At 38.5% G+C, this 17,781-nt stretch overlaps 1 protein-coding gene across 1 annotated transcript; it reads right to left on the bottom strand.

Annotated features, from left to right (window-relative positions):
* Positions 1-842: 842 nt before the first annotated feature.
* Positions 843-14,605, bottom strand: LOC143858514 (glycine dehydrogenase (decarboxylating), mitochondrial). Its single transcript, XM_077369154.1, has 16 exons — positions 13,858-14,605; positions 12,675-13,237; positions 12,288-12,533; positions 12,123-12,200; positions 9,168-9,268; positions 8,801-8,996; positions 8,581-8,706; positions 8,237-8,422; positions 7,513-7,626; positions 5,413-5,565; positions 2,816-3,004; positions 2,364-2,441; positions 2,148-2,273; positions 1,969-2,067; positions 1,614-1,731; positions 843-1,134 (listed from the first exon to the last, which is right to left on the bottom strand). Exons 1-16 carry the CDS (start codon positions 14,501-14,503, stop codon positions 1,040-1,042), a joined length of 3,114 nt encoding a protein of 1,037 aa, XP_077225269.1. The 5' UTR covers positions 14,504-14,605; the 3' UTR covers positions 843-1,039.
* Positions 14,606-17,781: the final 3,176 nt, after the last annotated feature.

Raw genomic sequence — 17,781 nt, 5'->3', positions numbered from 1 at the left:
AAGTGGGATATTCTAATTGGGCCCACCACCATGACATTTTTTTTTGTGGGTTCTAGTCGTCTTGTTCAATCAGTGGCTGGCAAATTCTCAGAATGTACTCCAGCTGTGCGGTTAGGATTGTCCTCTTGAGTGCGATTTCTACTCTATGACATCTCCATGATGGGGCCACTGAATGAATGGTCTGTATCATGTTTGAAGTCAAGGGGTGGGCCTCTTGCATGGTCCATTCGTCAATCTAGAGCTCAATAATTGCTTAGAAACTAATATTAATAGAACATGAAAGGAGAAAGGAGAAATATGGGCACCAACCGTGCCCTAAATCCCCTCATATATCCGTCAAAGCAGCATCGAAACCCATTCTCTTTGTATTTACCTCAATCATATTTAAGAGGGGGAGATGATGATAAATTTGCACCCCCTGTAGGATGAGTGGCACCCTTGTATAGTGATTTGACGTCAAAAAGCATAAAAAAGCTTCAGACTTTTAACGCTTTTTGACGTCAATTCACACAAGGGTGTGAATCATCCCACAGGGGGTGCGAATTTATCATAACCCCTGTTACATGGCAAGCATAAATGTATTTTCCCTCATAAGTACATTAGCAGGCTAAAGTACAAGGGGAGCCCACCCACTGAATGATCAAAGCATATTCATCTAAGGCCCATCTATGGATGATCTCTGTCCAGATCATCAATTTGATTCCAGTTTCATCAGAACATTTTGATGACAGACATTGGTCCAAATTGTCCGAATCTTTTTCTAGTTTTTCTTTAATTTTTTCTGATTTATGGTGAACAAATGCTTGGCTGGGATATGAAGTTGTAAGTAGTAAATCACCAGCTACAAACAAATAGATACTTTGGATACAATATCCTGTGAAGAAACTACAATGGAGAGATGGGGTATTTTGATTTAAGTACAGCATCAACTTTAAATATATAAATAAGATGGGTGAGTATGTCCCCAGAAGCTTATATACAGTTCAGAGAGAAGAGAAGGTTTAGAACCTCTTAAGATGCAGCAGCAAAGCTAACAAAATTAGGCAGTAGCTGCAGCTTGTTCTTCAGCCATCTGTGATACTGAGAGAAGGGTGCATATGAGGTTGCGATCGCCATAAACATTGTCCACACGCCCTGTTTAACAAACCCATTACTTAGCATCCATCATAGAGTCATAATCTATAGATATTCTGCTATAATGGGAATGACAGTGGGAGTCGGCCACGCCAAATTTCAATGGGTTTGGCCTTAACAGCATTTAAAATGGTAGGCGAAAACAAGGACAAGATAAAACTGACTCAACTTGTGAGTCAATGATTGAAGTGGTCAAATTTTCACTAACTTGGGCAAGTTGGGAGTTTGTGATTGACTTGGCAGGGTAATTCGAACTCAGACAAGAACTTGACTAAGGAAAAATTGAGCTTGGGAAATCGATGATTGACTTGTGAAGTTTCTAAAAGTGGTCCTCATATCAAACGACTGTTTGATTTAAAAGATATTCTCATATTGTCTCCTACATCTTTCTGTATGGTTATTCTCAATCAATAAAGTCACCTTTTATTCAAAAAGATTTTCTCATATGGAAGGAATAATGATGAGAAGATAAGCTATACCTGTTGTGGGCCAGAACTTGGATGCTCGGAGCCAAGAAGCAGGGAAGGCGGCATATTCCCTTGAGTATGGTTTTGTCCATGCATCCGCCATGAGCAGTGATGGTGGATGAGGAGCCCCCTGCACACATGACTCTTGTCAGTCACCCTTTTCTGGAAATTCATAATACGCAGACCCAAAACTAAACTCTGACGAAAAGATTGGATGTTTTGAACAATGAAAATTTTAAATTTTAAAATTATTAAAATGAGGATTAGTTAGTAAAAGGATCTAGGAGGAAAAAAAAGTAGACGAACTCCATATGCAAATTACATCAGATTATGACATTTGAGATAAAAAATAAGTGCCCATAAGCACCTTAAGGACATTGTTGTTAGCATCAGCTTTCCCACTTTCAATCTGAGCAATTTCTTCTCTAATTGATATAAGAGCATCACAAAACCTGTCTAATTCTGCCTGCATTGGAAATCAGAGATCCGTAAACTGACAAAAAATGTGAAACATGGAAAGAGCAGTCATTTATTTCAAGAGAGCACCTTGCTTTCACTTTCAGTGGGCTCAATCATAAGTGTGCCCGGAACTGGCCATGACATAGTTGGTCCATGAAATCCATAATCCATGAGACGTTTAGCAACATCTTCCGGCTCTATACCAGCAGTGGTCTGCAACAACAATGAAGTTTTAATTAGCAGAAGGGATACAAAAAATTACAAAAAGGAAAGAATACTGAACAATGATTAGCTTTCAAACACCTTAAAGCCTCTTAAGTCAACTATGAATTCGTGGGCAACCGTGCCATTAACACCACGGAAAAGTATGGGAAAATGTTTCTGCAAGAACCAAAAAAAAAATTACAGGAAAAAATTGTAACAGATATTTAAGGCTTAACATTCACCACTAGTAAAAAAATGTAGCACTATCCTTAAAAAGAGTTGCCAAACCAGGGTTGTGCCTGTGGTTTAACCAGAGAAAAGCATGTCTTCTGGCCCACTTTTGAAAGGTGGGTTGTTTTCTTTAGTGTGGTAAAACAACCAGAATGCCCCTGTTTCCAGAAACTAGTATATGGGTGTTTGGCACTAGTGGGTTTTGGAAGAAAGGAATTTAAACTGCATTTTAAAATCCTAGAACTTCATCCCCCAGGTTCACAAACCCCACAAGGATCAAATATTCAAATGAACAGGAGAACTATGGAAGATTCATGAACCTCCAAACGCTTTGCCATGTAGTTCGCGTTCAATATAGCAATCTTTGAAGCATCGGTGAGTCCTTTGGACCCCATCATGGCTATGTACGTGTATGAAATGGGCAAAATTAGTGCTGAGCCCCACGGTGCAGCAGAAATGGTCCCAAGCGGCTGGGATTTCTCAGGAGGTGGTATCCCACCAGTGGCCACCTAAAAATTAAAAAAAAAAAAAGAAAAGAAAAGAAAAAGATAGCAGTTAGATCCCAGAAGCTGCAAAAGCTGAAAATATGGATCCAAAGATCAACTACCACTGCCACTGAAGTCATAGTAACACATAAAACAAGTTAAGCATAGTTTATAGAAGTTTGGCATGTGTTCAATGCAACAAATTTGGCCGGGGTGGCCAAAATCCATCACCACTCATCCATATAAAAGACTAACTAAAAATCCGTCTATCAACCATCCAAATACATCTAAAATGTGAGGAATATAATAGTCTTCCAATTATGATTTATTTTCCATGTTTTAGTTTAAGGGATTTTACTTTCCATAGAATTTTATTTCAGTTGCCTATAAATAGACATCTTGTATTAGGGATTTTAACTTTTGATGATTATTGAATTGAATTGAAATTTCTCCCCTCTACAGATTTCTTCTTCTCATCTCTTCCCCGGTTCTTCTCTTGTTCTACTCATCATCTATGAAGAACCATAAAGAAACGAACCTCTCCTGACAAGTAATGTGGCAGGGAATATAGCAACATACTCCTCTTGGACTGACATGAGAGCTACAGAAAGTAGCAATCCATGACCATCCTCTAAAAGATCAACACCCGTTGGTATCTCATCATGCTCAATGGAATCATCAATAAAATCATCTGCTAGGGGCGTATCGGGCTCAATGCTGTCCACCAGTGTGCTAAAATCCTCTGTCAGAATATCCACGGGAGAGTCAACACTGCCACGATGCTCCTCTGTGTCAACACAAAGCTCGACAATCTGCTCAATCGGCACAAAGTTAGGGCAATCAATATTTCTCCCCTCTACAGATTTCTTCTTCTCATCTCTTACCTGTTCTTCTCATCTTCCCCTATTCTCCTTATATTCTTCTCTACTTCTTCTCTTATTCTTTTACTTCTCTTCTAATTCTTCTCTTTCTCCTATTTCTCTGTCCGGGTCCTACATCACTTTTCTTCAAAAAAAAAAAAAAACTATAGTTGCACGATGTGTATGCATTGGATGAATGAATTAAGCGACTCATCCGGTCAATTTGAGATTTTTATCTTCCTCTAATCTCAACTGCGGAATTTCCATGCACATTTGATATGACAATGGAACACTTTTTTTTTTTTGATAAGGAAGACAATGGAACACTATGCTTACTTTCAATCTTCACCAAGAAAATATGTTGGACAGTGATAGCTACAATTTCATGTTGAAAAGTGTGAATATTACAAAAGAAGAAAAGGTATGGTCAGCAGAACAAATGACGAGTTACCTATGAGAACAACTCACAACTAAGGTGATCACTTATGAATTGTGACGGATCTGAACCAAAAAATGGGATCCCATTTTTAAGAAAACATTGGAATTCATCACTTGTTTTTTCAGAGGGTTGCCAAAATGAAAATCATTTGACTCCTATGATTTAGCCGACACTTTGAATTTATCGCTAACACACGTGTCCTGCCGTGTCCGACACGACATGCATGTCCAGTCTTTGGACACTTTTAAATATATTACTAAGAGTATTAGAGTTAATGTGGACGTGTGGACACATATTTGTGTAATAATCAATAATTTCATGTATGTACGTGTCACCATTTCAAGATTTTTAGATGTTGCCATGTGAGACAATTCATATTCGTGTTGAAACTGAACACATGTATCCATATCGACAAATTATGATTATATATACTTTCTATTTTAGCCATGTCCCCGTTTCTAAATTATGGGGGTTTGCCGTGCCCGACACTCCGTGTCCGTGTCCACAAATCATAGTTTGACTCCCTTATGAAGAATGAACCTTAAGGAGGATCACTGAGGTAGCCAAGCAGGCATCCTAATTAGCTCTAGAGGAATTCAGCTAAAATTGGTAAAGAAGGCTTCCAGCTTAAATGAATCAGTGCACCATTTTTACTCATGTCCTTCAAAATGGAAACACATGACCGGACAACTGGAATACAGAATCATGTTCTTGACAGCAAACATTTCTACCAAGGCCTCTTCAATGAAAACTTAAAACTATACTACCACCGTGCGGAAACAAGCTTCTTCAAAGTTCCCCGCCTCCATAAACTTGGTACCCAACTATCATTTGAGAGATCGAGCATGACAATAAAATTTCCTTTAATGTGTTGCTCTCTGAAAAAGGTGTGCGCTGTAAGCCATTCGTTGTATACAGTTTCTATCCATTTATTAACTTAAATCTGCTACCAGGATAAAAAATGCAACCATAATTTTTTTGTCTGGGGAATTTGACAAATACGAAAGAGTCTCAATGAACATTTTCTCATGCCTATCAGCCTCCTTCACGCACATACAGTACTACACGTAGATGGAAATATTATAATATTCATGTTTTAGTGAACTGGATGTTGTTTTAACAGAATATCTTACCACAGGATGTGATGGCAGAAATGGTGCCAAGTGTTTTTTCACACCAATGGGCCCCATGCCAGGACCACCTCCTCCATGAGGTATACAAAATGTTTTGTGGAGATTAAGATGGCAAACATCTGCCCCAATCCAACCTGGGCTTGTTAGACCCACCTGCACACCAAGAGAAAGGTTCGCATCAATATAAGAAGTACACATGCAAAAGAACTATTGGGAGAAAAAAGAAGGCAAGTCCTATGAATCAGCTAATTTTCCATTAAAAAATTGCATACTTCATACTGACCACCAGACCCTTACAAGTAACAAGTATAAAAGACTCACATTAACCAAGTAACAAGTATAAAAGACTCACATTAACTAAGTAGTTTTCACTTTAAGCAAGTCTTGGTGTTACACCCGGAGGATGCAACCTCAACAACAGAATGAAGGTGACCAAGATTATTTAGATTAATGAGCATCATGCATGGGAAGATAGAAACACAAGCATAAATATAGAGGTTCACAATGGAAATAATATGAAGGCTCAACAGTAAGAGATGTTATATGGTGTAAGTAAGGGTGTCAATTTTGGCTCGGGCTCGGAAGCTCGCTCGAGCTCGGCTCGAAAAAAGCTCGGCTCGAATCCTTAACGAGCCGAGCCGAGCCGGCTCGTTAAGCTTAACGAGCCGAGCCCGGGTTAGGCTAGGCTCGGCTCGGCTCGGCTCGTTAAGGCTCGTCATGTAAACATTATCTTCAAAAACGTACTGACGGTGCGTATGTCATGTCAACATCGTATATATCAAACGGTTGAGAAAAATCCGAAATTAATTTTTTCCCGTAATTGTCATAACTTCGAACTTTTTTTGGTATTTTTTTCTTAATTGTCATAACTTATCACATTTTCTTGGTAATTTCTCATTTCAAACTTTATAAATTCGCTATTTTACTTTTTTGTTTGTAATCATTACGTTTTTTTTTTTTCATTTGCTTTTGCTACGGACCTTTGCGCTGTTTGTAATCATTACTTTTTTTTTTCATTTGCTTTTGCTACCGACCTTTGCGACATGGGCGAAACTTTATAACCAAGCTCGATAAAGCTCGCGAGCCTGGCCGAGCCTGACCGAGCCGAGCCGAGCCTTTAAGCTTAACGAGCCGAGCCGAGCCTGGCCAAGCTCGGCTCGGCTCGGCTCGTTTACACCCCTAGGTGTAAGCCAGTAGAATCAAGTATTTATCAAAAAGTACTGTACGACCCACACCACAGGATGATCCAAAAAGTCCATTTGATGGGCCACAATGTAAATAGGTTGTGCCCCAAAAAATCATTTCCATAGAATGATCCTAGCCCCTCGATCTATAGAGGTTTCCATAATATGCAGTTCCTTTATAGATTGGAGGGCTAGGATCCTCCTATGGAAATGATTTTTGGGCACAACTTATTTACGTTGTGGCCCATCAAATGGACAGTTTGGATCACCCTATGGTGTGGGCCGTACAATACTTTTTGCATAATAATGGACTATACAGACTTCCACGATATAAAAACTCCAAAAGTAAACTACCAAGAAGTACACAATGTGTCCTGCCAGCTAGATCTAAAAGCAAACTGGCCAGTGTTAAAAGCAAACTACAAGTGTGGCCCCAATATGATCTAGCATCAAGAAGAAGAAAGAACCCCACCCACATTGTCGGGCTACATAACACCATACTGACAACTGACCATAAAAGAGAGGATGAAGAAAACCATAAAAGAGAAGTGCACCCTAATCTGTAATCATGAACGGCAGACTAATATTATCATAGGATTGACAATTGCTGATGCAGGCACAGCCCAAAAGTAAGAACCATATCTTCCAAGGGTGAAAATAGGTTAAAAGAAAAAAAGACATATTTCCTAGGAATGATGTTCGCATGTAGCGCTTACCGTTTTCTTGTGTGTTTGTGTATGAGAGAGATGTGATACTCAAAACAAAGAAAATGGAGAATTTCATCCTGTTCGATTCAAGCTTGTGAATCTTTTTCCTAAGCTTCAGCAGTTAAAAGTAAATAATTCATATGTAACAACATGATGATGTGACTACAGTATGAAACAAACTATATAGGAACACAGATGAAGAAACAAACCTGTGCATTCATGTTAGCACCATCCATGTAAACTTGCCCGCCATTGTCATGAATTATCTTGCATATCTCATCAATGCCCTCTTCATAGACCCCATGAGTTGAAGGATATGTTACCTAAAAAATTTAGTACAGAATTTAGAAGAAATTTTTAGCGCACGTTTATTACATTCTAAGCAGATCCATTTAAACTTAACATGCATCTTAGGCATTCATTATTGTCCATGGCTCCATGCTACATTACTAAGATGATGTTATATAGATATGGGTGTCGGATGCCCAGTACTACTGATATATGGTTTGCAAGAAATTCATTGGTTATAGCACCGGTATTCACACTGGGCAAAAACTTACATAAAATTCAGTGACCTGTTTTTTTTTTTTTTTGAATGGTGAAATTCAGTGAACTGTTGTAAGATATAAAGGTCTGAAAATGAAATTGGGAGGGATGTGTATATCTCCAGCCATAGAAAATATAAACACATGGCAATCCCTTGAAATGTCGTGCATGAGCTCCATGAAGTGCTCGCGTCCATTAGAGGAAGGTTGATCCAACTGGACTACCAACTCATACAACATAGCATCCATCGGTGCAAAGCATAGATTGATATGAGCAAAATGGTTTTGATGGGAAAAAAGGAAGGGATTAACAACCTCAAAGAAGGGATTAACAATCCCAAATTAAGTGTAAAACACGCTACTAAATTCATAAATGCAGGATTCATACCATCAGAGCAGATAGATTGTCCTTATTAGCTTCAGCAGCTTTCCGTAACTCTTCAACGTTAATGTTTCCTTTTGCATCAGTTCCAACAGCGACAATTTTCATTCCACACATAGCCGCACTAGCAGGGTTGGTCCCATGTGCTGAGACAGGTATAATGCAGACATTCCGATGACTGTCTCCTCTGGCCTACAGTTTTTTAGCAAAACCAGACAATAAATTTCATGAGGTTTTGATTCTGTGCAACTCCATGACTCCTTTTGCCAAGACAACTTCATTAATGAAAATTTGCTACCATTCAAAAAAAAAAAAAACAATTTGCTGGCCTGCAAGTTTGGATTACCTACCAAATGGTATGCTCGAATGACCATCAGTCCAGCGTACTCGCCAGCAGCACCAGCATTTGGTTGCAATGAGAAAGAGTCAAAACCAGTGATGGTACACAGGAGATCACCCAAATCATTGAACATTTCCTTTTAAAAACATCCAAAACCAATACTGTCAAGACCAGTCCCATTCGTGAACAAGAAAAACCATGAGAAGTCCCACAAAGAATACTGAAGCTACCTGATAACCCATGGCTTGTTCAGTGGGGGCAAATGGGTGCATGTCCGCAAAGTTAGGCCAAGTCACAGGCATCATCTCCGCCGTCGCATTTAATTTCATTGTGCAAGAACCTAAAGGAATCATGCTGTGGCATAAGGAGAGATCTTTTGCTTGTAACCTATGAATGTATCTAAGTAGCTCATGCTCGGTGTGGTACCTGAAGAAGGAAGCAGCTTACTGTTAGAACTTGCAAAATGCAACTGCCACAGTAGCAAGGTTGCTGAAAGGACATAACTCAACTCAACTCAACTCAACTAAGCCTTTGTCCCAAACTAGTTGGGGTCGGCTAATGAATCCTTTAGAAACTTTTCATGAAGAAAGGACATACGTATTAAAAATCGGATGAGTCAAATAGGGGCTCTCTCTTACGAGCCCACCCGGGATCGTGGACTGAACCTCGGGTGCAAGGGATGCAGCAGTGAAAGGCACCTGAGAATCATAATCAGATCATATAACTGACATAAACTGTAGACGAAGTAACTGCATGAGATTGACACCATAAATAACATTTCATCCGGTACAATACCTGCCACATGGCGCTTAAGCGCACCAACAGTTTCCTCATATATATATATATATATATGAGAATAGAGTTCCTAAGGTGTCACCTCATATAGCTTATATGAGGTGGCGCTCACAAAACATAAAGGGCCCACATTTTTGGGGCGATCCAAACCACTCATTTGAAAGGCCCTTAGATGGATATGGTGCCTACAAAAAATCAGGTCCATAGGATCATCCTAACCCTTCCATTTATGGAGGTTAAAAATGGGCAGATTTATGGACGTTTATACCCATCCATTTCAACCTCCACAAATGGAAGGGTTAGGATGATCCTATGAAGTTGATTTTTTGGGCACACCCTATCTATGTGAGGGCCTATCAAATGAATGCTTTGGATCAACCAAACAAAGTGGGCCCCTTATGTTTTTAAGCGCCACCTCATATAAGCTATATGAGGTGACACCTTAGGAACTCTATTCTCATATATATATATATATATATATATATATATATATATATATATATATATGAGGAAACTGTGGGTGCGCTTAAGCGCCCAATCACATGGGGGCCCACTTTGTTAGGATGATCCAAAGCATTCATTTGAAAGGCCTTATCATAGATAGGGTGTGTACCAAAAATCAGCTCCATAGGATCATCCTAACCCCTCCATTTGTGGAGGACAAAATGGACAGACAGTGTTTGTCCACAAATCTGCCCATTTTTGTCCTCCACAAATGGAGGGGTTAGGATGATCCTATGGAGCTGATTTTTGATACACACCCTATCTATGATAAGGCCTTACAAATGAATGGTTTGGATCACCACAGAAAATGTGGGACCCATGTGATTGGGGAGCTTAAGCGCACCATAAGTTTAGTGAGCTTAAGCGCACCATTTTTTTGGTGCGCTTAAGTTGTTATAACGCCTCCCATTGGTGCGCTTAAGCGAGACCCAAACATTTAAACGAATAGGAGGCATTATAACAACTTAAGCGCACCAAAAAAAGGGTGAGCTTAAGCGCACCAACAGTTTTCTCATATATATATATATATATATATATATATATATATATATATATATATATATATATATATATATATGAGGAAAATATATATATGAGGAAAATATATATATACATATATATACATGGTTTTAAATTTCAACCGAAATCCGACCGACACCGAAACTACACAAAACTGAAATGGTCATTTATTTCGGCCGAAATTTCGGTTTTTCAGAAATTTGAGTCATTTGACACAAAAAATCTGTTTTTTTTAATATTAATTTAATATTTCACCAAAATTTCGACCGAAATTTAATAATGAATAAAATATTGTTTTTTTTTTGTACCAGATTTCGACTGAACTTTCGAAATTTCAAGGTCCGAAACCGGTACCGAAACCGAAATTTTAAACCTTGTATATATATATAATGGTTTTTTGGGGGATATCTGATAGGAAATAACATATGTCAAACTATGTTTGTTAATCATACAATATCATCAAGTCAAAAAATATATTCTATATCAACTAATAAGTACACATATGAGACAAGTCGAATGGGACTTCTCCGATATATGGTTCTAAATTCCATAGAAGCTGACACAAAACGGCCAAAATGTTACTGTTTTCATCCTCATTGAAACACATAACGAAATCAAAACCCATACCAAAACTGAAACCGTAAGTGTATATATTATATTAGTTCGGTCGAAGCTTGGAAACATCTCGCTTATGGCTAGAAATTTTAGAGTAAATCCTATAAAATGATGAAAATGTATGGAAATATATGCAAATGATGAAAATTTAAGATGAAATATCAGGAACTAGTTGAAAATTAAAAATAGAAAAAATAATTATTTTCTTACATTAAAAATATTTAAAAATCATAAAAAATAGAATAGACAAGATAATTATATAAAAACACAATTCATACTTTTGTAGTATCATACACTATATTTTGTAATATTATAACTATTTTTATTTTTCCATTTCAATAAAAATAACTATTTTTTTATTAAAAAATAAAATATATTAAAACTTTCGAAACGCTAACAAGCTAAAAGCATGTGCAAATTTAGTCATGCCAAAATTCACGTTATTTTTTCTCTCACTATTTTTACTTTTTGATATAGATATTTAATAAATTATTTAATGTAGATATATTAACCAAATTGTGTCACATAAATATATTTATTAGTTTATATGAATTGCACATGAAAGGTGGTGTGTATTATACTGTTATGTTTAAATGTTTATATGAATTACATGAGAAATGTGGTATGTGTTGAATTATCACACGTGCGCAACAGGCCAACAGCGCATGCGTTTGTCATTAGAAGTTTGATGCTGTCAAACCATTATGGGTAATTTTCTTGCTTATGTTATAGTTTTTTAACATGTGTATTTGTGCTTATTCTTGTATGTCCCAAAGTTTCACCTTAAGGCCCTGTTTGTTTTGGACTTTGCCAGCCGATTGTGAGTACAAACTGATTATTGGGCTCAAATTTACATTTAATTTTGAGTCAAATAATCAGTTTTCTACACAATTAGTTCTCCTAATCCAAAACAAACAGGGACTAAATATACATCTACCAATTAACTTACGTTTAATTTTGAGTCAAGGTTTTGCTTTCTGAATTAATATACAATAATTTCTCGTAGTCAAATTTACGTTTAATTTTGAGTTGGTGTCTTGCTTTCTCGATTAGACATATGACAAGAGATATCAAGTATTCTTGGATATAGATAGTATATCAATAGAAGGAGATACTCACAGGTTTACCACAAGCAAATACTTTGAAAAGCTTGTCCACATCCTCTAAAGTTGTTGTCTCATCAAAGGACACCGTTACCTGAAAGTCTACCAAACCTGCATCAGAGCTCATAATTCTACCTCAAATACCATATACCAATTAACATAGCTGATTTGAATTACTTACAGTGTTTGAATCTACAATCCGCAGATTGATCTCACTTTTATAAGCAGCATCAGCGATTACTTTAGAATCAGCACACTTGACCTTCACTGTATCAAAGAATGGAAGCCCTTGGACAGTAACTGTTCCAAGTTTCTTCAGCCCATACGCGAAAGTTCCAGCGAGACCATGAACACGCTCGCCAATAGTTTTGAGGCCTCCAGGACCATGATAGACTGCATACATTGCAGCCATGTTTGCAAGCAACGCCTACAGAAAAAACTACTTCAAATTAAAATTCAAAAAACACCCATCTTTTTTCTTGCATATACTGATAAAAATTCGACTAAAATTAAAACACCCATCTTTTTTCTTCCATATACCGATAAAAATTTGACTAAAATTCAAAACCTGAGCAGTGCAGATGTTGCTGGTGGCTTTATCCCTCCTGATGTGCTGCTCTCTAGTCTGCATTGCCATCCGAAGTGCCGGTTTCCCCGATGAATCAACACTAACGCCTATAATTCTCCCCGGCATCATCCTCTTATACTCCTGCGACGTAGCCAAGAATGCCGCGTGAGGACCACCATATCCCATTGGAACACCAAACCTCTGCGCTGATCCAACCACAATATCCACCCCAAATTCACCAGGCGGCTTCAGCATCGTCAGAGCGAGAAGATCTGTTGCCATCACAACCTTCACCCCTTTCGCGTGAGCATTCTTTGTGAACTCCCCGTAATCCAAAACCTCCCCCTCGGTACCAGGATACTGTACTAGAACACCGCAAACATCATTAGAACTGTAATCAAAATCCTTCAAATCAGAAACAACCACCTTTAGATCAAATCCATCCGCTCTCGTCTTGCAGACATCGATCGTCTGAGGATGGCAGTTACTTGCAATCAAGAACGTCTTTTTCTTGCTCTTCTGTATGTTGTTGCACATGGACATGGCCTCCGCAGCAGAAGTACCTGACAAATTTAGGATTTTCACTAATTTAGGATGATATCAATCAAACCCTAACTAGTGCTTATAGAGAGCACTTCAAATCAAGGATTTAAATGTCGGTTTCAGCCACCACCGAAACCTAAATATTTTGGTTTAAGTGGAAATTTCAGCAGAAATCACCTAAAATCCTGATAAAAATTTCGTTTTGTTTTTTAAAATTTCCACCGAAATGTATTAAATTTCGGTAATTTTAGTGAAAATTTCCTGTATTTTTCCGGTTCATACTTTCAGCTTCGGTCCAAACTGACACCAAAAAATTTCGGCCAAAATTTAAAACTATGTAAAATTTTAGGTTTTTTTTTTAAATCTCGACCAAAATGTATAAAATTTCAGAGGAAATTTCAACAATTTCAGTAGAAATCTTTAAATTTTGTTCATAATTTTTAAAATTTTGTTGGAAATCTTTAACGTTTTAGTGGAAATTTTCTAAATAAGGGTGAAAAAACAAAATTTCGGAATTTCGGGAAAATTTCAGGGAAATCTTTAATTTTTCTGATTCAATGTACTTTCGGTTTCAGTCCAAACCGAGACTGAAATATTTCGGCCGAAATTTAAAACTATATTTCAGATCTTCTAACAGTACCTTCATCAAGCAAAGATGCATTCGACATTGGCAAACCAGTAAGATCAGAGATCATAGTCTGGTAATTGAGAAGCGATTCGAGCCTCCCTTGCGCGATCTCAGCCTGGTAAGGAGTGTACTGCGTATACCACCCTGGATTCTCCATGATATTCCTCAAAATCACAGCAGGAACTGAAGTGTTATAGTAACCCATACCTATGAAGGATTTAAAAACCTTGTTCTTCGAAGCTAGGGTTTTCATGTGCGAAATCATCTGGGTCTCCGTCAATCCTTCATCAAATTTTCGCATCTTCATATCCGAAATCCGAATCGATTTCGGAACAGTCGCATCGATTAGCGCATCGAGGGTAGGAAATCCGCACAATTCCGCCATTTGTGTCTGATCATCTGGTGTAGCTGAGTTGTGCCGGCGAGGGAACGTGTCGCTCGGTTTCAACGATTCAACCGATACGGATCGGGTTTGTGTCGGAACAAAGTTCGGAGATCCGACATTTTTCCTTGTCGGATCGGAGAAAAGTGAAGGAGCGAGAGAAGAGATGTAGCGCGGAGAAGGGGGCGAGGGATGGGAAAAATGGGGGTTATATTTGGACTCGGAGAGGATTCGGCGGAGAATCGCCCGATTCGCGAGACGACGAGCTCGTTCCATGGAAGTGCGCAGGATAATAAAGTACGCACCCTGAGAAAAGGGGGGTGAGGATTTTGGAGGGAGGAGGAGTTAGAGAAGAAGAGGGTTATAAAAGAGAGGGGAGGTCCGGAATTGGTGGGTGACGTGGCAAGATTGTTGTCTTCCATGAGGATGGGAATTTGGGCTTCAAATACCAAATCCGAGAATGGGAGGTGGAAAATCAGGAAGAGGATGGGGTTTCAAATTTCAATGGATGATAAATTGATAATATTTTTAAAAAAAAACGTTTTTTTTGGTTGGAAAGTTTGAATTTTTTGGATTTTTTCTCAAGTAGTTGGCGGAAGATTTCTCCTTCACAACCTACTTATCGTTTTCTCCCACCTCAAAAAATGAATAAATTGGGGAGATTCTATGGATAAAATTGCAATTTTTTTTTCCACGGAAAAAATTTGGGGAAAATTTGGGTTAGGGTTTGCTTGCAATTCACCCCCTCCTATGATGAATTCCCCCCTATTTTTCAAAATAGACGATGATCGAAACCGTCCATTTGATGGGGCACACCGTAAATAGGTTGTGCCCTAAAAATCATTACCATATGACGATTCCAACCGTCTGATCTAAAGAGGGACTTATATTATGGAAACTTATATAGATCGGACGGTTGGAATCATCCTATGGAAATAATTTTTTGGGCACAACCTATTTACATTCTGGCGCATCAAATTGACGGCTTGAATCATCCTATGGTGCGGCTGTACCGTCCATTTTGAAAAAGAGGGGGTGAATTCATCATAGAAGGGGGGGAACTTGCCACCACCGAGTCAAAAATAAAAATCTAGGAATTCAAAAACGGGAGTTGGTGGGTTCTATGCTACCACCCTACACTTTCTTGGACTATAAATTCAGGCACTATGCGGCAATTTCCACCATAGATCTGTTGAGAGTAACATGTCATCTACATGGAGCCCACCGTAGGTGTAATAAAGACCAAAGATCTTGACTGGACTAATCTGGCCGTTCATCTATTGGATAGGGAAATTCAATTAGGATCATCCGTGCAGTATATTCTACATAGTGGGCTCCACTTGCTATCGATCAAAACCGTCTATCGGTTGCTTTGAATTGAATGCTAAGATTGTCTAATTGGCGTGACTTTGGGAGGGCATGTAATAGCGGATCAAAAATATGGGGACCTCATTTCTGGAAAATGATTAAATGATATGACTACAATATTCTAAGCTGTAGGGAATACCAAGCTGACCACATCTAATAGGTTCTCTACAATCCTTAGGGAGGCTGGTCCTGTTCCAAAAGACTGCATTAATGTTTGTATTGCAAGCATGATGGGAGTGGCATTTTTACCCCTTTAATAACATTTGGGAAGTGATATTTACGCCCCTTTTCATCACCAGGGACACCAGTGTATCAATGATTAAAGGGGGGGCTAATGTACTTGACGTCAGAAGGATCCAATGGCCTTGATTGCCATGTACACTGGCGCTGGGTATCCCTCGTGATGAAAATGGGCGTAAATATCACTTCCCTAACATTTTCACTCCCCACTTTAATCCTATGTTTTTTGCCATTGTAAGACAGAGACCAACAAAAGGGTGGAAATATCATTTCCCTCTTTACATTATGATATTAGAAAGGGTTGAGGATGCTGCCCTTATTTAATAATGGTTTTTAGGGGGGCATTACTATTTACTAGTGAATGAAAATATAATAGTGGGTTGGTGCTGAGATTTTGCTTTATAATAGTCATATGTGCACATGATAATGAATATACAACAAAGTAGAACAAAAGTCACCATAAGTCCTACCAAAGTCAGTAGAGGGGCTGAGAGCTGCACTTTACCTTATACTATATATATATATATATATATATATATATATATATGGAGTTCTTTTCATAAGAGGAGTGGGACCATCTTGCACACTTCAAGGAATATTCAATAAAAGTGTCCTTTGGAGTAATGGAATATCTTTTCATTTAGATTGACTATTAGTTTTCACTCCCCTTTGAACACAAAGTTTTGTTTATAGGGCTTGTCAGTGCCACCCCATGTGTGAGGACACACCCTCTCTCCGAAAGTTATCGGGCTTTTTAGCTGAGTGCCTTGGAGGGAGTTGTCTTGTACTCTTTGGCACTCTTTACCTATCCACAAATGTCGGTTTTTGCTACATGTACCCTTTTGGTGAAGGCAATCAGACCTTTTTTCTCAATTATGGCATAGGTAACTTCAACATTGGCATTGGCAGATATTGACTGTGGGGGGGGGGGGGGGGGGGGGGGGGGGTTATGGTATGTGCACTCTTCAACCTTAAATAAATTCTCAGATTTGAGGTTAGGAAAGTCACTTGGAGGGGAATGTGTCTGACTTAACTCAAATTATTAAGGGCCCGTTTGGATACCTCATATTTTGTATTTAGATTTGGAATTGAGTTTTGAATACGAAATGAATAGATCCGCCAACTCATGTTGAGTGATACAGAGAGGGAAGGGGGTACTTCCTATTGGAGGGGAGAGGTTGAGGAGCAAAGAGGGTGAAGGAAACTGCCACATCAGTGGATTTCAATTACTTATTTCCACAGTATATTTGGAAATCTGATTTTTTTCACTGTCAGTCGCTGATTTGGAAATCCAAGGATTTAATCTGGATCCAAATCACAACCCAAAAAGGGCTGCAAAATGTGAGAAATCCAAATCAAAATCTTCTTGGCATCCAAACGGGCCCTAAGCCGAGCATTACAAGGAAGTGGGTTTGAAAGGGAGTGACTCTAGTGTCTTGGACAAGTCAAATGTGACGGCTAACTTTTAGTATGCAAGTCCACACAAAGCTTCACACAACAGGTGATTGGGTTGCACAACCAAGTGGACCCTATAATAAAAAAAATGATTTGAGATTGAGGTGTGATCGAGGAGCATGTGATTTGGGCAAGTGCACAAGTGCACAACCCAATCTTAGGTAATGCATGTTGAAGTATAAATGTTTAAATAATACTAACTCTAATAGCTTAAGCTTTTGGAGTAATTAGTTGTTTCACATAGTATCACCGCTATTGTCTAGCAGTAGGCCTGGGTTCTAGACCCAACGCTCCTTTGATACTTAAAATCCATGTGTACGGCCAACCCAAAAGACTGATCACGTGTTCGACCAACTTAAGAGAGGAGCCACACGTGAGAGGAGCTTTAAAGTATAAAAATGAATAAATCTCTAACAGCTTAAGCTTTTTGGAGCAATTGGTTCGTTGTTTCACATTGCAAAGGATTATTTGATTACTCGAATGCAAGTAAA

The sequence above is a fragment of the Tasmannia lanceolata genome, unplaced genomic scaffold (genome assembly GCF_043159265.1).
Source record: "Tasmannia lanceolata isolate RefF3 unplaced genomic scaffold, GAP_Taslan_0.1 ptg000026l, whole genome shotgun sequence".
NCBI classification, from domain to species: domain Eukaryota; kingdom Viridiplantae; phylum Streptophyta; class Magnoliopsida; order Canellales; family Winteraceae; genus Tasmannia; species Tasmannia lanceolata.
This window is presented reverse-complemented; position numbering and strand designations above follow the sequence as displayed.

Coding starts and splice junctions, on each gene's coding strand:
- LOC143858514 (XM_077369154.1), bottom strand. CDS start 14,503: ATGGAACGAGCTCGTCGTCTCGCGAATCGGGCGATTCTCCGCCGAATC. Junction 8,707..8,800: donor AACAAGCCATGGGTTATCAG/GTAGCTTCAGTA, acceptor TGTTTTTAAAAG/GAAATGTTCAATGATTTGGG. Junction 2,068..2,147: donor CCACTGAAAGTGAAAGCAAG/GTGCTCTCTTGA, acceptor TTTCCAATGCAG/GCAGAATTAGACAGGTTTTG.